At 45.2% G+C, this 20710-nt stretch overlaps 1 protein-coding gene across 2 annotated transcripts in view; it reads left to right on the forward strand.

Annotated features, from left to right (window-relative positions):
* The window catches only part of TMEM131L (transmembrane 131 like), a 153940-nt gene that overhangs the window by 4073 nt on the left and 129157 nt on the right, over positions 1-20710 (forward strand). For both annotated transcript variants that reach the window (XM_066386704.1, XM_066386710.1), the window contains exon 3: positions 5362-5405. In XM_066386704.1, coding sequence (XP_066242801.1) covers positions 5362-5405 — 44 coding nt within the window. The remainder of the gene's footprint in view (positions 1-5361; positions 5406-20710) is intronic.

Here is a 20710-nt window from a genome sequence, read left to right on the forward strand (position 1 = left end):
CAAACCAAATATAACAATTGAATTGTTTTAATCTGCCAGACCCTCTGGCCAGGCTTCTAGGATTTGACTCCCTGCTCCACCTCTTTTCACCTCTCTGACCTCAGTTTCTTCATCTGCAAAATGGGGGTAATAACAGTGCTCACCTCAGAGAATTAAGTTTCTTGAACTTAGTAGGCATTTAATATATGATACCTGTTATTTTGGCAATATCTACCTGTCCTCCAAGGATTTGGTCATTGGAGAGCATGGGACAGCTTTTTTACTTTGAAGGGGCTGAATCAGGACAGATCACTTGGAACTATTATGTGCCCTCCAGTTTACAGGTAAATTTTATTATTTATATATTTTTGTTAGGTGCTCTTTTATGTTGTAGAGTAGCTTGGCGTAGGAATATAAAAACTATCCATGGTGATGTGAAGGAAGAAAAAAAAAATGTGGTTTTATTTAGATTTATAGAATTTTTTCTTTCCTTTGGCTCTGCTGCATGTGACCACACTTCATCACACTGTATCCAAAGTGGCGATCGTGGAGAAACCAAAGAAATGTTTTCATTAGCTTGCTGTCAAGCAGTCATCCATGTGTGCAAGATCCTGCTTTGTGCACCTTCTTACTTCACTTTCAAGGTCAAACACTTTCTGGGATTCCCTGTCATCCACTTGACCTGCTCTGGCCCTGAGGACCTTCCACATTCCCACCTTGACTGGACACTTACCCTAGACTGACTCTTCGCTGAGCAGGGCCAATAGGTGTCTGTTGAATGAATGAACAGATGCTCTTGCTCTGCTCTTTGTACAGGGACGGTCCTTCCTGCCTCCTGACTTGGCAGTGGCACTGTCATTTCTCCCTTTTTGAGTTTCCTGAGTGTCTGGATTTTTTTTTTTTGCTTTGTCTTGTTGCCCCCTAACTCGATTTCCCTGAAGAGGGTTTGGGCTTCTAAGCTTGGCGACCCCATTGTGGCTACAACGTTCTGTATGCAGTAGGCATTTGGTAGTTAGCTGTCCATGAGTTGTGGCTAGGGGAGAGGAGACAGTTGTCTCTGTGCTCCCCAGTTCCCCTATTTATAGATTACTTAGTTCTGGAGATGGCAGGCCAAATGCCTTAAGCATTGGTTTTCTATTATTGTTTCATAATCCCATTTTTGTATCAGTTCTAGCAGCTGGAAGGGTTGTGTAGAATTTGCCCTTTTAATCCCTTCAGACTTTGCTGAGATGAGAAGCTTCACTTCTAGTGCCCCTGGTTAGGTGGGGGACACAGACATGGGTGTTGAGTAGGAGCAGCTGGTACCTGCTGCAGACGCTCACTGGTCTGGTCTGTTCTAGTCTGGTCTGGGATGCTAAGCTCCCTGCTCTCCTGGCCTTGTTTGCTTCTCCAGCAAACACCTAGCAGGGGGCCTGGCCCACTGAGTCCCCTGAGACACGGATGAATCAGAAGGCCTTTAAAAATCGCTTGTCTTGTTAAATTTACCCCATAAACCTGACAGTAGATAACGGAAATTGATAGACAATGAAACAGGAAATGGTGCACTGAGGATGAGACATCTTTATTATCTCAGGTACTGTGCTATGTAATGGCACATTGCTCCAGTAGGCGAATCACTAATGAGCATTTGGAAACCACTTTGTCATAGAGATTTATTTTTGGTTTAATCGACTTCCACTATCAACATAAAAAACATATTCACTAACATAGCTTGAATACTAACTGGCATTGTTTAAGCACTTTATGGGTACTATCTCATGTTACTATGCTAAAAAGAGTGAAATATGATGAGAAAGTCGAGGCCCCAAGTCACCAATGCCTTTCCAAAGGCCTTGAGGAAGTGGCAGTGGTGGGACCGGAACCCAGCAGGTGTTTTGGCCGCTACACTATTGTATGAATTTTAGTACAGTCTGCCACCACGCAATGTTGTGGTGACCAAGTTCCTGGGTCTGAGGAAAATAATTTCCAGGTTCTGTTCTGAGTTAGGAACATTTGCTTAATAAAGTTTTCAAAACTTGTCATATCCATTAGTATATATTTTAAAATCTTTATTAAAACATTTTTAATGAGTTATAATTGGCATATAACATTATATGAACTTTAGGTGTGTTAATAGAATGATTTGATATTTGTATATGTTGCAAAATAATTACCACAATAAGTCTCATTAACATCTGTCATGGTACATAGTGACAAAAAGTTTTTTTTCTTGTGGTGAGAAATTTGAAGATTTATTCTCTTAGCAACTTTTAAATATACAGCACAGTATTTTTTTTTTTTTTTTGTATTTTTCTGAAGCTGGAAACGGGGAGAGAGTCAGACAGACTCCAGCATGCGCCCGACCGGGATCCACCCGGCACGCCCACCAGGGGCGATGCTCTGCCCACCAGGGGGCGATGCTCTGCCCCTCTGGGGCGTCGCTCTGCCGGGACCAGAGCCACTGTAGCGCCTGGGGCAGAGGCCAAGGAGCCATCCCCAGCACCCGGGCCATCTTTGCTCCAATGGAGCCTTGTCTGCGGGAGGGGAAGAGAGAGACAGAGAGGAAGGAGGGGAGGGGGGTGGGGAAGCAAATGGGCGCTTCTCCTGTGTGCCCTGGCCGGGAATCGAACCCGGGTCCCCCGCACGCCAGGCCGACGCTCTACCGCTGAGCCAACCGGCCAGGGCCCAGCACAGTATTATTAACTGTAGTCACCATACTGTACTTTGTATCCTTACGATTTAGATATTTTATAACTGGAAGTTTGTACCTTTTTGACCGCCTTGACCCATTTTGCCCAGTCCAGCCCTGCTTCTGGTGGAGGGGTGGGTTACGGGATTTGGTCTGTATCTTTTGAGAGCTGGTGTTGTTGGGGAGATAAGAGGGGTAATACCCCGAGATAACATTCAAGTGCTGAAATGTAGGAAGTGAGAGGCGAGAGGAGGAGCAGAGTGTATTGGAGAGGGCTGTTAGAGATAGTCATTGGACGTGGGATGGGGCCCAGCCTAGAGCCTCAATCTCGTGGGTGACAGTTCAGTGTTTGTTATGTTGATTCCCCTCCCCCCTTTATTTATTTATTTATTTATTTATTTATTTATTTATTTATTTATTTTGTATTTTTCTGAAGCTGGAAACGGGGAGAGACAGACAGACTCCCACATGCGCCCAACCAGGATCCACCCGGCACGCCCACCAGGGGGCGACGCTCTGCCCCTCCGGGGCGTCGCTCTGCCGTGACCAGAGCCACTGGAGCGCCTGGGGCAGAGGCCAAGGAGCCATCCCCAGCGCCCGGGCCATCTTTGCTCCAATGGAGCCTCGCTGCGGGAGGGGAAGAGAGAGACAGAGAGGAAGGAGAGGGGGAGGGGTGGAGAAGCAGATGGGCGCTTTTCCTGTGTGCCCTGGCCGGGAATCAAACCCGGGACCTCCGCACGCCAGGCCCCGGCCAGGGCCTCTCCTCCCCCCTTTAATTGAATATGTTGGTGTAACACTGGTTAACAAAATTATACAGGTTTCAGGTGCACAATTCTGTAACACATCATTGTATACTGTACCGTGTATTCACCTCCCCAAGCCAAGTCTCTGTCCATCACCATGTACACCCGCATTCCCTCCTCTCCCCCCATTTCCCTCAGCAGTCACCACACTGTTATTTGTATCCATGAGTTTTTTCTCTTTTTTTCCCCCTAATCCCTCTACCACCCCCCTCATCTAGCCCTCTCTCCCTGACAGCTGTCAGCCTGATTTTGATATATTAGTCTGTCTCTATTTTGCTTGTTAGTTCATTTTGTTCCTTAGAGTCTATGAGTGAAATCACATGTCTTCTCGGACTCGCTTATTTCACTGAAAGGCTGACGATGTTTTAACCTGGAGCCCAGAGCCCCTGCTGAAGCCTGGTTGTAGAGATTGAGGGGTATGTCAAGGTTAATTGACAATTGCTCAGTTCCAGGTTAAGGAGCTTGGAATATCTCGATCTGAGTAGCAGCTGGGCAGCCAGGGTAGGTCCTCGAGCAGGGAGTAACACAGTGACATTGAATGCTGGGTCCGTACCACAGGGGTGGTAAGATTGAGCCGCGGAAGATGGGGCTCGCAGTACACCAGATGGACTGAAGGGTTACGTCTCAGAGCAGAAAGGGCCACCTGTGGCGGCCTGGGGTGCTGATGGTGGGGGCGAGTTTGCTGACAGAAGGGATGGAGAAGACAGTACAGGTCTGAACTGAATTTCAGGTGAGTGGGTGGGTCATTATGGTTGGCGGGGAGGGGAAGAGAGCAGGGTAAGATGACCCTAGGTTTGACCACAGGTCAAGGATGTCATGGTGTCTTTGACACAAGGAGGCCAGTTAGAACAGAAGCCAGCTGGTAGGGACCCCTGATGTTGGTAGGTCTGATGTTTTTGGTCGTAATCGTTTCTGGGATACAGTGTTCATGCATCCTGGAGGTGTTTGACGGTAGGGCTGGAGCTGTAGATTATCTCCTTCCACTCAGGATGGAGTACCTTCCATGTGCTCTGTTAACTAAAACCACGTGAGTCTTGGCTCTCGTGGAAAGAAAGGCATTTACCGAGTCTCTACGTGTGTGATTGAGTGAGAAATTGAGGCTGGAACTAGGGATTTGGGCCCCATGGTTACAGGAGTGGGTTAGCATTGGGAGGGGATTTGTGTAGAGGAGTCTGGGGGCTGGAGGACTGGCGGGGCTGGGGGATGGCGGAGAAAGAGGCACTGAGGCAGTTACCTAGGGAGCCCGGGGTCAGAGAGAAGCTGGAGGAACGGGAAGGGCCAGTGTTCTGAAGAGCAGTGGTGAGCTCCAGAAAAGGATCATCAAGATGGCGTCCGTCGGGCGAATTACAATAGTATTTAGCTAGATCTGTCCTTTTGTTTCTGTTTCAAGAAGCCTTTCTGTTTACCCTCCTGGCACATGATGCATGTGGTCAGATTTTGGAATGGTAAGTCTGGGAGAAGATTTTGGAAAAACTTTTGAGTGTAATTTATAACATTTATCAATTTTTTTTAACCTTGATGTCAGAATATATCAGATATCCATTTAGGGAATTCTGAGTGAAACATTACATTTTCTACATTTGAGAATTTTATTTTATCTTATGTGATTAGACATTGAAAAATGCTCTTGAAGAGAAGTGATGATGTCAAACAAATTTTGGGATTATGCTTAGGTTGTGATTTTAAGGAGGTCGAGTACTTACAATGAGTAATGCCAGGGGATTACTTGGCAATTTAGTGGTGTCATTTTTTTTTTTTCTTTCAGTAAATATTTTCTGAATGCCTGCTGTGTGTCAGGCACAATTTTAGACTTTCACAAGTTCATCACACCTGTGATATCTGTAGAACTCTTTCATTTGGAGATTTTGTGTTCCTTTGAAACAACTGTTAAATCGTGTTCTTTTTCAATAGGGTGATTCTGAAGAGGATATGGAGGAGCATTCTCAAGAACAGAGGTAAGAAAAAAAATGGGAGCGTTTTTCTGCCCACTTTGGATGCTATGTGAAGTCTTATATAAGTCTATGCTTATGTATGTAATATTTATTATCTGTAATGTGTGTTTCTTTTTGGCATGTGGTGTGTCTGACTCTCTAATAATATGACTTTGTCTGACAATGACGTTGTACAGAAAGCTGTTACCCCCCCCCACACACACACACACCTCACCCACTTCATTTTCCCCACGGCATGTTTACACCCTCCAACTTGTTCACAAACACTTACTGAGCACCACTCAGCTGTACTGAGTGTTGGACATAAAACACTAAATAAGACTAGTATTGCGTGTAGTGGGAGAGTTAGGCATTGTTGTAAACAAAGCAAAATAGTTGTGTTTTTAAAAGAACTATTAAGCATTAGATTGCTGTGGTGGAGAATAATGAGGTGGATGGAGTGGTCAGGTGAGGACGGTCTTAGGAGGTGACATTTGAGCTGAGGTCTGGAGGATGTGTGGGGACAGCCATGCAGCAAGCAGAGGGAGAATGTTTTGGGCAGAGGGGATGGCAGGTGCAAAGGCCCTGAGGTGGATGCATGGGCAGCAGTACAAGAACTTGGAGAAGGCCAGTTTGGTTTGTGTGATAGTAAGATGTGGAGGACCTTAGAGACCACTGTAAGGAGTTTGAATGTTGTTATTATTATTTTTAAATAAAATAAAATGTAGTATTGTGGCATGAGTTGCTAAAGGGTTTTAAGGAGGGGCTAGCAAATTAAAAAAAGATCAACTACATTTTTAAGAGACTACTTTAGTCCTAGGGCACTCTCGGGCAGTTGTCAGACTGGGACATCTGGTCCCTTGGAGGTTCTTGAAGGCTCAGTGGTACCTGGGCACAGTGATGACTTTCAGGGACTCAGATTCTGGATCCCAGCATCCACATATTGTCATAAAATCGATCCATCTGAGGCTGCAAGTTATCCTTCAAGAAAGGCAGACAGGCCTCTTACCCTGCCCGATGCTGCCAGGTGCTTCACCTTGGGCAGGCAAAATACTGGTATTGGTTAGGAGAAAGCGATTCAGTCTGATTGGATGACAGATTCTTTGTAAGTCTCTGGTAATTCAGATCTCGACTTTCAACAAAATTGACGGAGGACCCAATGAAATTGGGCAGTTGCCAGATCATCAAGTCATTTTTTAGAGTAGATCTCTATGATTTTTGGCTAAACCACTGAGGGAGTTTAGAGTACGTATATAGGGACAGTGCTATAACAGAACTCCATTGCTTTGCATCTCTTTATGTGTACACGCTTTTTCAGTGCTTGCATAAAAAAGAAAAGATAAGGAAAATAAGATTAAATTGATACTAACACATCTTATTCTAGAAGTAAGTAATAGTCACATGAACCAATTAGGAGGAAAAAAGACTCATCTCAGTAAAGGATGCATTTTCAATAAAATTTGACTTATGTTTATCAAAATTTGTAAAAAAAAGAAATTTTGTAAAACTTGTGGGTTTGATCAACTGCATACTAGTAAAAATCATAATAACTCAATTTAGAAGAAAAAAATTTGAACTCAGACCTTATGGTCACAGGAAATTAAAAAATAAACCCCAAAATTTCAATTTATGCCCATAGTTTTGTTGCAGAAGGCTTTGAACATAAAGGTATATTAGGTTAAAATTCTTTGAGGGGATATCCAGCAGTATAGGAAAGTCTATTGGTGTATTTTTTAAAAATAGAGGATGATGGGCCCTGGCCGGTTGGCTCAGTGGTAGAGCATCAGCCTGGTATGCAGGAGTCCCGGGTTCGATTCCCGGCCAGGGCACACAGGAGAAGCGCCCATCTGCTTCTTCACCCCTCCCCCTCTCTTTCCTCTCTGTCTCACTCTTCCCCTCCTGCAGCCAAGGCTCCATTAGAGCAAAGTTGGCCTGGGCGCTGAGGATGGCTCTGTGGCCTCTGCCTCAGGCGCTAGAATGGCTCTGATTGTGGCAGAGCGACGCCCCCTGGTGGGCATGCTGGGTGGATCCCGGTCGGGCGCATGCGGGAGTCTGTCTGACTGCCTCCCCGTTTCCAACTTCAGAAAAAAAAAAATAGAGGATGATGGATATTATTGCAGCGGTGTTTAGATTCCATTGAAGATAGATTAAAAAGTGACTGTGGCCCTGACCAGGTGGTCAGTGGTAGAGCATCAGCCCAGCATGTGCATAACCCAGGTTTGATTCCAGGTCAAGGCACACAGAAGAAGCGCCAATCTGCTTCTCCATCCCTTCCCCTTCCCCTTCTCTCTCTCCCTCTCCCTTTCTCTCTCTTTTTTTTTTCTCCTCCACCCGCTGCCATGGCTTGATTGGCTTAAGTACATTGGTCCTGGGCACCATCCACCTCAGATACTAACAATAGCTCAGTGCTACATGGCCCCAGATGGACAGAGCTTCGACCCCGGATGGGGAGGATCCCTGTCCGGGCACATGCGGGAGTCTGTTTCTCTATCTACCCTCCTCTCAGTTGGAAAAAGAAAAAAAAAGGTGACTGAGTTTTATTTAAAATGCCGATTATTTACAGTATTAACTTCCTAGCGACCATTTAAATGTAGCACAAAATTTTAAATGGGAATGCTTACCTGAAACCTGTGTACTCCTACTGATTAGTGTCACCCCATTATATTTGATTTTCTAAATTAAATTAAAAAAATTTTTAAGTGGGGAATAACTTACATATATGGGGCAGAGTTCAGAGTTTGTCACAGTCCTGTTTGGGTAAACGGGAGCAAGGGACCGAGGAGGAATGCCATGCGATGCTGTGTCAGGGTAGGCTGGGCGTGGTGGGGATGGGGGTGCTATGCAACGTTCTGAGATGAATTGTGGGGGGTGGAACAGATCCATTACTTACTGAGTCAGTTGTGGAGCGGGAGGAAAAGAGAAGTCATGGGGGACTTCTGGCATTTGGCTTGCGCATTTGGGGAGACGCTGACTGGGATGGGAAAGGATTTGGTGGGAGGGAAATCAGGAAGTCTGGTTGGTTGTCTCCTAGGAATCTCAGACTTGACATGACTTGTCCAAGTGGAGCTGGCAGGTAGGCAGGTGATGGTGTGCGTGGGGCGCTGGGAAGCCCTAGGCTGCATCTCCAGGGGTGGGTGTGACCGGCCTGCGAGAGCCTTGTCATACATGCTTTGCAGTTTGTTCGCTTCGTTTGCAAACTCAGTTTTCTCCTTTCTCATGAATTAGAATTTGTTTCTTTTCTTTTCACCAATTTCCTGTCCTACTTAAAAAGTATTAGTAGACTCAATTCTTATTGATCTTTTGACACAGTGCCAAATTATCAGAGTGGAGGTGTGAGGTGAGGGAGAATTGTGTCAGTGAATTAATTAGAAGAGTGGCTTCCAAATTTTTTGACAGTGACTTGGGTAAGAGATGTATTTTACATCATGGTCACTTACCCGCAGGCCTCTATGTGGATGTAGGAATGTGTATATACATGCTTATTTATTTACAATAGTGCTTATCCTTACTACCTATGATACACTCTGTTTTCTATTTAATTTTTTTGTTGTTGGTAAAATTTGTACATTTATATATATATTTTTTCCTTCTTTTTCCAAGTGAGAGGAGGGGAGATAGAGACAGACTCTCCTTCCTGTGCCCTGACTGGCATGCACCTACAACCCCCCTCTGGGGCTGTGCTCACAACTGGGCTACTTTTAGCACCTGAGGTGGAGGCAACAAGGAGCCATCCTCAGCCCCTGGGCTGATGCGCTTGAACCAATCAAGCCATGGCTGTGGGAGGGGAACAGAGAGAGAGAGAGAGGAGGGGGAGGGGAGGGTGGAGAAGCAGATGGGCGCTTCTCCTGTGTGCCCTGACCGGGAATCGAACCCGGGACTTCCACACGCCAGGCCGATGCTCTACCACTGAGCCACCCGGCCAGGGCCTACATTTATTATTTTAACCATTATTTCAGTGTACAATTCTGTGGTATTGAGTGTATTCATGATGTTGTGCAACCATTACTACAATCCATCCCCAGAACTTTTCTGTTTCATTACAAAAAAATGCTGGTTTTCACTACTAGGTTAATTTTAAAACTCCTTAATCATGATTCACGGTTTGATCAACCCTGATTTATATAGTATTTTTACCTTCCTGATATCAAATATTTCAGTATTTTGCTGTTATTTTATCCCTAGTTCCTTTTCTTTCAACTTGATTTCCAAGCCTCTTTTGTTTTCTTTTGTCTTCTTTTAATTGAGACTTGTTCTTTTTGTGTAGAGACATGATCGTGACATGGGTTGGATGCTGCTATTAGAAATTCTCTTTGTGTCCGTTTTCTGAGAATGTAGATTCTGGAGTTCTCTCTAAAGAATGATCCCTGTAAGTGAGATGTCCTGTGATGGGTAGTACTGTTCATTTGCCTTTACTGTGCAGTTGGAAATTTTTTTTTAAGATTTTGTTTATTGATTTTAGGAAGGGGGGAGAGAGAGAGGGATGAGATTGGGAAGCATCAACTCATAGGGGCTTCTGTTATGTGCCTTGACTGGGGTTTCGAACTGGCAACCTCAGTGTTCCAAGTTGACACTTTTTCAACTGAGCCACTACAGGTCCGGCTTGGGATTTTTTTTTTAAATGAAAATATTTATTACCCCCCAGCTCAATGCCTGTGGGACATTTGTCACAGCTAAGAAACCAACGTTGATACATTACTGTGAGCCAAACTCCACACTTGACTGTTTCCATAGTTTTTCTCTAAGGCCCCCTTTCTGTGCAGGGAACCTGTGTAGGACAGCACCATACTCTTAGTTGTCATGTCCCCCTGAGGTTCCTCTTGGTTGTCACAGTTTGTCAGACTTATTTTGAAACCCTGAGTTTTGAGGAGGATTGGCCAGATATTTTGTAAAATGTCCCCCAGTTTGGGGTTGTCTTGTGTTCTTCTTTGTGGTTAATCAGGGTTCTGGGTTTGGATGAGGAAAACCCCAGATATGAATTGCCATATCAACATGAAGTATGACTGTCACGTTGACTTTGGTCACCTGGTTGAGGTTCTGTTTGTCAGGTTTTTCTGCAGCTAAGTTACTGTTTTTTCCACTTCTTACCATGCTACCAGTCATTAAACTCCACCTGCATAACTTATTTAGATTCCTTTTTTTTTTTTTTTTGTATTTTTCCCAAGTGAGAAGCAGGGGTTGGGTGGAGGCAGACAGACAGACTCCCACATGTGCCCGACCGGGATCCACCCAGAATGCCCACAAGGGGTTGATGCTCTGCCCATCTGGGGCGTTGCTTAGTTGAAACCGGAGCCATTCTAGTGTCTGAGGAGGAAGCCATGGAGCCATCCTCAGCGCCTGGGCCAACTTTGCTCCAGTGGAGCCTTGGCTGTGGGAGGGAAAGAGAGAGACAGAGAAAAAGGAGAGGGGGAAGGGTGGAGAAGAGATGGGCGCTTCTCCTGTGTGCCCTGGTCGGGAATCGAACCCAGGACTTCCATATGCCGTGCCAACGCTCTACCGCTGAGCCAGCTGGCCAGGGCCTGGGTTCCTTTTGTATGGGAGATTTGTCTGTTTGCCTTCATTTCTTTGGTCATTTATTTATATCGCTGTAGTCTCGTGGACGTTTATTTTATACTCTGGGTTATAATCCAATACCGGATTTGCCCTGCTATTGTAATGTCGTTTATCCTTAATCTTATTTATGAAGTTACTGCTATCTCCTTACACATTTTTCAAACATTTTTCTGACTTTTCATTTTAACTACTACCCTATAATGCCAACTCTTAATGACGTCAAAATGGACTTGAAGTCATTAGAGCCAGTTCTTAGGAACTCCACAAGATGAATGTGTTGTTTCTGAGGGGGAGACCCAGACAGAGGAGCTGCTGCAACCTGGGGACTCAAGAAATAGCTGTGACCAGAGAGCAGAGTCCCAGTATGTTCCAAGGAAAATGTAGGTGGCACTGACACCTGTCACCAGAGAGAAGCTAGGCAGGGGAGAAGCTCTGTTTCTCACTCCCCACACTGCCCACGGCAGGGCCAGAAGCAGACCTCCGCTCCTTCTGGGGCGGAGGGTTCGAGAGTGGCCGAGCCTGTGATCTCCGATGCAGTTTGGGAAATCTTTCGGGGTAATGGGCCTCATTGAAGATTTTGTTTATATCATCTTGATTTCATCTTCTGCTAATGCTGTGTAATTGTGTTTGGTCGAAAGCCAGGAGAGCAATATTTGAAAAACTTGCCTCCCTCTTTCCTCTCCATCCCCATTTTCCTCCTGGGTGTTCTCAAATATCAGCAGTGATCTATTGCTTTGCTGAGAAAGAAAGACTTGCTGTGGGGGATTTGGTGATGAGAGCAAATGAAAGCTGACTTCAGCTCTTACTAGAATTGAACCCTCTCTGGGAAGCCTGGCTGGCCCTCTCTGGGCATATCTCCGATAAGCCTTTCGGTGCTCTATTTGTTAGAATGTGAAAAGTTTAAGCATTGGCAACATATGAATAGTATATTATTTCAGCTTTTAAAAATGCTTATATAAAAATTATAAATACCGATTGGCGAGGTACAGGGTCTATGGAAGATTTTTTTTGTTTCTTTCTTTTCCTTTTTTTTTTTAACTGTTTTTTTTTATCTGATTAGTAATAGCAGCAAAATGTGTTTTCCTGAAACCGTTTACATCAGTTAAAGGCAGATCTTGAATGTCAGAACATGGAGAAAATCTTGTTAACCTTTCAGCAACGCACTGAAAGATATAATTGCAGACAAAAATGACTTAATCTTTAGGGAAACTTCCTTTTGGCTGTGGAGGGGATCTCAGCGTTCCCACAGGGACTGGAACTGCTTTGGATGTTTCTTTGTTCTCCTTCAGCGAGTGAAGCTGTGTTTTCAGCACAGCCGCAAGTTCTTGCCCTGTTGAGAGGAGTTTGCATTTTGAACCTGAACATGCTTCCTGAGGATTCCGCTGAGAACATCTTTCCTTCCCATCTGTCATTTCCCTGTGTGACCTCCCCGCTCTCCTGAGTTTTTGTATATTCTACAGGAGGAACTTGAACTAGGATTGTACCTTCTGCCCAGGGGTCTCACCTGTTCAGGTGCCCACAGAGACCTCCATGTAGCCTTCAGGTGCTGCTCAGTTAGTGTGACCTGAACTGAGCTCTGAGCTGTTGGGCTCCTGCCTCTCAGCCCTCCCCCCACAGCTCCTCCTCTGGCCGAATCCCTTTGGGGGAATGGTAGCCCTGGGCAATCATTTGCATAAGCCGGAAATCAGGACACTCCTAACTCTCCTCATACTCCCCATCCATCAGATATGGCCGCATCTTCTTCATGTGGCCTCCTGCCTTCATTTTAGCTGCCCCGGCCTGTTCTCCACATTCCTCCTTTGGTAATGTATGTAAACCATACATCCCTTCCTGCCAGTCCTCTTACAAACAGCCTTTTGTGAAGCTCCTTACTGGTGGGATACAGTGCAGAGGCCTGAGCCTGGCACAGAAGGCCTTTTGTAATGTGGGCCCTGCTCATTTCTTGCAGCCTGCCTTCTACGTCTCCCTTCCCTTCATTCACAGCCTCTCACCCCCCCCCTTTTTTCCCCCAAAACACTTGTTTCTGCCCCAGCCAACCCCTTCACCTGACTGCCTCCAGCGAGCCTGCCCCACGCAGCCCTGTGCACTGCCCCCTGCATCCGTCCCAGCCAACCCCTGCACCTGACTGCCTCCAGCGAGCCTGCCCCACGCAGCCCTGTGCACTGCCCCCTGCATCTGTTTTGAAACCACCTTTGTCAGGATACCGAGTTCCCATCTGAGCCTCAGTCAACTGACTCCGCCAGCACCTGACCTAGTGCTTAACTCCTAGGTGAAGCGTTTCTAACTGAAGAAATACAAGCTTCTATTTTTAAATTTGATTCATTTGTAATGTTTAAAATCGATTCCGTGTGCCCTGGCCAGGTAGCTCAATTGCTTAGAGCATCATCGCAATAACGCCAAAGTTGTGGGTTCGATTCCGGGTCAGGGCACATATAAAAATCAACCAGTGAATGCATAAATAGGTGGAACAACAAACTGATGTATGTGTGTGTGTGTCTCTCTCTCTGAAATCAATAAACTCCTTAAAAATAAAAAGAGAGTTTGTAAAAATAATTGATTTCTTGTAATGTTTGAGATATTCTTCATATCCAAGTGTACAAACCGTATTTGCCATTGAAACCACAGTACTGATCATAGTATGAGGGGCTGTGGTTTTTAAGTTGGGTTTTTGCCGTTGGTGTGTTTTTGAAGAGTATGAGTTGAAGTGCTCTCCGTGTGTGCCCCCTGCCACCTTCTGTTGGTCGTGTAGGCCTCAAGAGGGTTGCATGGCGAATGCGTTCTGTCGTGGGCTTGATGGCCATCACAGTGTACAGTGAATTTTCTTTGTACCAGGTCTTATAATTTAGTTCTCTTTAGAATACAAGCTTTGAAACAGGGTTCTTGGTATATTTTAAAATTGTTTTTAGGCCACCAGAACCTTACTGGGTTTTTTTATGTTGTGGAATTTTTAGCAGAGCTTTTGACATTTCTATAATTGTTCCTCATTTGGAACCAATTAAGAAAATAGTATAATAGGATCAGAATTCTAATTCTGATTTTCACTTTTCCTAGATGTATCTTTTTATAGACTCTGGGATGATGAGGCTTGTGCTAATTTGGATCATCATATTGAAGAATGTATTTGAACCAACTTTAATAATTCCAGGTACATTTTGAAGGGTTAATCTAAAGTAAAAATAGGTAAGACACTTCATTTGTGGTGACATTCCTGGACCAAAAAGAGTGGAATTGAAGTCTGGAGAGGTGTGGTGTGTCTAGCGCCAGGACCTCGATGTTCACCAGACCCGGGGAGACCTTTAGGAGAAGAAGTTTAACCGAACACTGAACGTCTGACTCTCAGCTGACTCCATTCCGTCTGCTGCTTGGTGGCCTGGCTGATGATTGCTACTCATCACAACGTGCAGTGGTAAAGGAACTCCGTGGAATCCGTTTTGTTGGCTGTGCATCCTGAAGAAAGAGCGAGGCAGATTCAATGGCCCAGGAGGATGTGCCCATGGAAATGACAACACGGTTATTAAAAAGTACATGAAAGGTTTGTGAGATGCTTATTTCAGATGAGCGAAGAGTCCACCATGAGCAAGAGAAGAGGAGGTGCTTTGCTGTAGGGAACAGTGGTGTGTTCAGGAAAGCTCTGTAGTTGGAGATGAGCTGACGTTTCGGTGCATCTTTTTGTAGTGAGCATCGTGCTCTGGTTTGCTCTTTATTCATCATGATGGGTCAGTGGATCCTAATGTATTGGCAGCAATATTTATTAGTTCTGTAAAGGTGGTCTGGACAGGTTGTGACACTAGCTTCTTATTGTTTACGAAGGTGGCAGAGTTTGGCATCTTAACGTTCTAAGGAGAAATCTAATTTCCCCAAGTCAGCATCCTCTGTCTAGGAACACCAGAATTAAGATAATGGGATCTCCTGGGAGCTTGTTACTGTAGTTTTAAATGAATTACCAACAGTTTATTAGTTTGTTGTTATCGTCTTACACACATGAAATATGATTTGAGAATAGTAGTGTCCCCCTCAAAAAAATGTTAAAAGGAATGTTGTCACTTCACAGATAATGACTGTGACGGTCTAGACAATATCTCATAGACTGTTGGGCAAATGAGTTTATAAAATTTGTAGTTTTAAGTTTTCTCACTTTTATTGTTAAAAATGGCTGCTGCCCAGGTATGTGATCTGTGAAACTGCTAATTACCTTCCTGCTTGGGAAGGGCCATTGTTATGCTAATGTGTGCTAGAGGAGGTGTGTGCCCCCCCCCCCCCTAAAAAGTTTTAGAAGAATAAAGAGGAAGAAGGAAACCAGTTTTAGTTGGAGAAAGAAGCCTAGATGGAAGAGAAGGAGAGAGAAACCAGTTTGGCAGTGTAAGGAGCCATGTTGGCAGATGGGGAACCAGAGGTGACTTAGACTGATGGGGGGCCTTAGATTCTAGGAAAAACTGGAAAAGATTCTCCTGGTTGTGGAACCGGAGAATTTGTGTCCTGTGTGTGTGTGTTTACTCGCTGGCCAGTTGTGAGGCTAGATAAAGGAATGGCCCACCAGTTTTTGACTCCGCAGTTTCTTTACCATCTGCCCGAATCTAATGGGAATGTGCATGTGCCTGGCTGTGACGGCCGTGCCTACTCGCCTTACGTAGACATTGTGCTTCATAAAGATGTTTTTGAAACCATTGTTTTTGCCTTTGTAACTAATTTAGAAATGATACAAGAAAAAGTCTTGTTTGTTTATTGTAGTCTTTCCCAATGTTTTTCCCCAAAGTAGTGGGAATGTAGTTTTAAAAGCATGCTATGAGCATAAAAATTCCTTGAAATTAAAAAAAATTCAAAATTCATGGAGAATTTTTCATCACTTAATAATTACTCACTTGGTGTTTGTTTGTTTGTTTGGTTCTTTTTTATTTTTTTCTTCTCCAAAATTCTTCTAGTAAAATTCGTGTTTCAGGCAGATGGCCGTATGTACCGCATGGCATTATTTCCTGTACTCTGCAGATAGACACACCGGTTTGAGAACATGGCTTTAGTGCTATTCCTGTTGTTTTTATCCAGCTTGTTCAAGAGGTTCATTCAGAAAACATGGCTCTGAAGGTCACATGGCTGTTGGCCTAAAACTAAACTTGTGTAGCAAAGATGATTGGCCAAAGAAATGTCCAAAGAAATCCACAGACGCATTAGAAGGTAGTTCCCGGGGCCTTTCTTCAGTAAAGGCACAGACGTTGCATGCGGCCTCCCTAGTTGGCCACTGTGCAAATGCAACTGGTCAGTACCTCATATCGAAGGCCTGCCTTGTCCGGTGTTGACTTTAGGGTTGTGCCACCTGTGGATGTTGGCACTTCTAGCTGCCACTAACTTATTGATAATAGGTGAAGCCCAGTTTGAATAACCACCCAGACAATGTTCCAGTGAATAGTTATGGCAGAGGTATGTAAAATTAATTTTCAGTGAAGTAGTTCTTCTAGGATCATGATTAGTCTTTATCTGTTAAAATCAGGACATGCTAATCGGTTAATCCATTAAGATTAGATTTAAATAATTGCCTGTATATTATAATTTCTGGTTTACAAAGTACTTTCCCATGCATTGTCCTTAGGTAACCAGGTCTGCATTCCCATTTTATAGATGTGGAAACAAGTTCATAAAGGTCAAGTGGTGGGACGGGCACATAATCCGAGGTGTCTTCTCTCTGGATATGCTGTCTACTTTGTACCTAAACTGAAGTTGGTTGGAAACCCCTTTTCCCAATCCCATATGCTGATCATTGGCTCTCTGTCAAAAGAGACTTACTCTAAGACTGATGTGTGGGAGCAAATGAATCCTTTAATAAGCCCTAGTATTAGGTGGTTCCCAGCAAACTGCTGCAGATGAGCATGGCTCTTGTAAGAAAGACCCAGAGTTGGGTCTTCACTAACCCTTTGTTGTGTGCCAGATAGTTTCTTTGGTTTTACACTATTTCTAAAGGCTGCTCACCCACTGACATGCAGCAGCATAGCTTTTGAGAGGATCTGGAAAATTTAAATCTGTTATTTTGGATGTCTTGTGGGCCACATGCTGTGGTAATATATTGCTCACAAAATTAGGGGATATTTCAAAATGAATATGAAGTGATAAAAAAAAAAGCATTTGATTTTTAAAAAAAATTAAACAAGAACATCAGAAAAGCAAACGACAAGTCAAAGAAAGTTGCTCGATGATGCAAATGAGATGCAAAACCAACTTTTATTTCATGGGAGAAAATGCACTATACAAAAGGCTGAAAGTACTGGAGTATCTGCATGTTCCCTGATTCCCTAATTTTTGTGATTCTCATAATTTTTAACTATGTGCTGAGAGGCTGCCTTTCGTCCTCTTGCGGATGTGCCATCCGGTAAGCTTGCTTTGCTTTGCTTTGTGATTCGATATTGTTGGCTTCAAGTAATAGAAAGCCCTGACTCAACCAGCTCAAACAATAAAGAATGCATTATGTCACCTAACAAGAAGCCAGGAGGCAGGGCGGTTCTGGGTTGGTTCACTCAGCAGGTGAGCCTCAGCGTTGGGCAGCCAGGTTCTTCCCACCTGTCTGTTCTGCTGGCTCAGTGTGCCGCCCAGCCCCCCTCAAGGGTGCGGGAAGGCTACGGCCTCACAGCTTGAACATGCAAAGGCAGGACACAGGGACCTTTGTCACAGATCAAAACTGGGTCCACATTCACCTTGAACCATGCCCTGGCCTAGGGAGTGGTGGGACCCCTGGGACTTGCTTTGTGGCAGGGTTGACCCAGTCATCTCACTGAGTACACCAGGACTGTGCCCACATGGGAGAGGGCAGCTGACCAGGTGCGGGCCAGCAGCAGTGCCTGCTGCGGAACTGGTCACTCTGCTGAGTGAAAGAGGAGTGAGAGGTCCAGGGCAGTGTTTCTCCAAGCCCCGGGATCAGCGGCACCCCTTGGGAACCAGTTAGGCCAGTTCTCAGGCCCCACCCAAGGGCCACTGGATCGGAAGGAAGGTCCAGGGGCGGGGCCTGCAATCTGTTTTAACAAGCCCTCCAGGTGACTGATGCCTGCTCGGTTTGAGACCCCTTGGTCCTAGGGTAAGGCATATTTCATGAGCACATTTTCAAAATACACTTTTGATTGAAGATTGCATAATCGAGAGGCTGAAATGGTTTTGTCGGAAAAACAACGGGGTGGAATTGGGAGATGGAGGTTGGTTTTCCACAGTGCTCACCAGCCCGGGACTTCAGCAAACCTCGAATACAGAGATATTCTATTCCTGTTATCAAGTTTCAGCCGGCTGATCCCCTCTTTCTAAAGAGAGTTCTGGCATGGCTGCGGGGATAAGGGTAGGGTTCCAGGTTGAGCTTTTGTCCACCGTCAGGGTCCACCATGCCCTGGCATGCCTGGTAAACAGGTGGGTTGGGCCGTCGCAGGTCAGCTTCCAGGGGAGAACTGAGGAACTTTCTCAGGGATAATTCATTCATTATAAGGGAAGTAAGTCTGGCCGAAAACCTTGGCCCAGTAACAAAAAGTCTCAGTTACTGGATGGGAGTGGCCACTCAGTACAGGGAGGTGTGTGTACTCAGATCTGTCTCCTGGCCCAGCTCCCACTGGGCACGTGGCTGTGTGTGTGTGTGTGTGTGTGTGTGTGTGTGTGTGTGTGTGTGTGAGTGAAAGAGAGAGAGAGAGAGAGAGAGCGCGCGAGCCTGTAGGGGGTTCTTGGGGTATGAGGAAGGATGTTACTTAAGTAAAACTGAAAGAAGTGTTCTAAAAATTCTTTGAGAAACTAGGTGGGCACTGCCCACACTGAAGGGAACTTCCACATCCTGCCTGCCTCCCCCACCCCCTGCCTCCGGTCTGAGAGGCTTGCAGGAGCAGCCTGTAGCCCAGGGGCTGAGTGGGAGCAGAGAGAAGGAGTAAAATTGGGACTGGGGCCTCGAATTAGCTGAGCCTGTCTGGTGAAACTTTGGGGAACAGAGGCCTCACCAACCAAACCACAGGGGATTCCCTGTGGTGCTTTCTTGGTGCAGTGGGAGCATCTGCTCACTGAGGCGGCGGGACAAAGGAGGGCAAGAGACGAAAACCCAAGTTCAAGTATGGAGTATTAGTTTCCTTTGGCCTGCCATAACCAAGTACCACACACTGGGTGGCTTAACACAGATTTATTCTGCTTTCGTTCTGGAGGCTAGAGGTCTGAAGGCAAGGTGTCTGCAGGGCTACGTTCCCTCTGAGTCCCATAGGGCAGTGGTCCTCAACCTTTTTTGGGCCACGGACCGGTTTAATGTCAGAAAATATTTTCACGGACTGGCCTTTAGGGTGCGACGGATAAATGTATCATGTGACCAAGACAAGCATCAAGAGTGAGTCTTAGACGGATGTAACAGAGGGAATCTGGTCATTTTTAAAAAATAAAACATCGTTCAGACTTAAATATAAATAAAATGGAAATAATGTAAGTTATTTATTTTTTCTCTGCGGACTGGTACCAAATGGCCCACGGACCGGTACCGATCTGCGGCCTGGGGGTTGGGGACCACTGCCTTAGGGGACTCCATCCCTGCCTCTTTGGAGCTTCTGCTCCTCACTCCAGTCTCTGTCATCACAGGGCGTTTTTCCTGTGTCTCCGTGTCTTCACATGGCTGTCTTTGCAGAAGGCCACCAGTCATATTAGGGGCCCACCCCACAGCAGTATGGCCTGATCTTAACTAATTCTGTCTGCAATGACCCTACTTCCAAATAAGGCCCCATGATGAGGTACTGGGAATTAGGATTTCAAATACCATTTTAAGGGGGCACAGTGCAGCCCGTAATGTGTGGAGACTCATCTGTAAGCCTCATGAGGGCCCCTCGCCGCCTTTCCCTGCCCTCCCCCCACTCCGGGGCTGCTGGGAGTAACTTTGGTATTGGGCCTGTGCTCTGTGAAGTGACTGACTGTGGATTTTCGCTGAGAGCTGTGCTTAGGAGGGTCACTCGTTTGATTGCTAGAGTTCAAGGGCAGCTAGAGGCCCTCCAGGTTTCCTCACCAACGTATTGAACCTGGCCTTTTGGTTGAATGGCTTTTGTTTCTAAATTATTTCTTTGCTTATCTGTAAGAGCATATACAAGGTCACTTTTTTACTTTTTTAATGTTTATATAGTATATTGATTTTTAGCAAGACAGAAAGGGGGAGAGAGAGGAACATCAATCTGTTCCTCAATGTACCCTGACCAGTGATAGAACCAGCAACCTCTGTGCTTCGGGACGATGCTCTAACCAATCAAGCACTCCAACCGCGGCAGTCATTCTTCATTTTATTTACACAAAATTGTGAGCACTGGGGACCATCATTTTTTTTCTTTTGTGATTTTTTCTTTTCTTGTGGGAAATCAGTGGGGAGATGAAAGAATATTTTATTATATACTGAAGCTGAGCAAATAGGCAAAGACTTGAAATCAAACCACATTCCCTTGATTAAAATTCAGAGAACTGCAACTTCTGAAACAGCTGCCAGGCTCCGGGTGCTGTGTCCGTCCGTGTGAATATGTTGAACTGGTTTCATTCCCACTTTAAATTTAGCAGATGAAGACCTGGGGGTTGACTCACATGCTGGAGCAAATCCTGTGAGCCATTCACTGGTTTGGTGGGAGAATCCTTTGGTGTTGCCTGGAAATGCTTGAATCAAGATTAGTCTCTTTCGGCTTCAGTATTTGAACTGCAATTATCCTGGTGTGTAATAGTGCTAACCATAGGAATAGCTGCTGTGAACTTGAATACTTCACCTCTAAGTCTACTTTAAGGTGGATAAACGTCCCATCCAAATTGCCTGTTACTTTGGCTTT

This window comes from Saccopteryx leptura, chromosome 1 (assembly GCF_036850995.1).
Source record: "Saccopteryx leptura isolate mSacLep1 chromosome 1, mSacLep1_pri_phased_curated, whole genome shotgun sequence".
Taxonomy (NCBI): domain Eukaryota; kingdom Metazoa; phylum Chordata; class Mammalia; order Chiroptera; family Emballonuridae; genus Saccopteryx; species Saccopteryx leptura.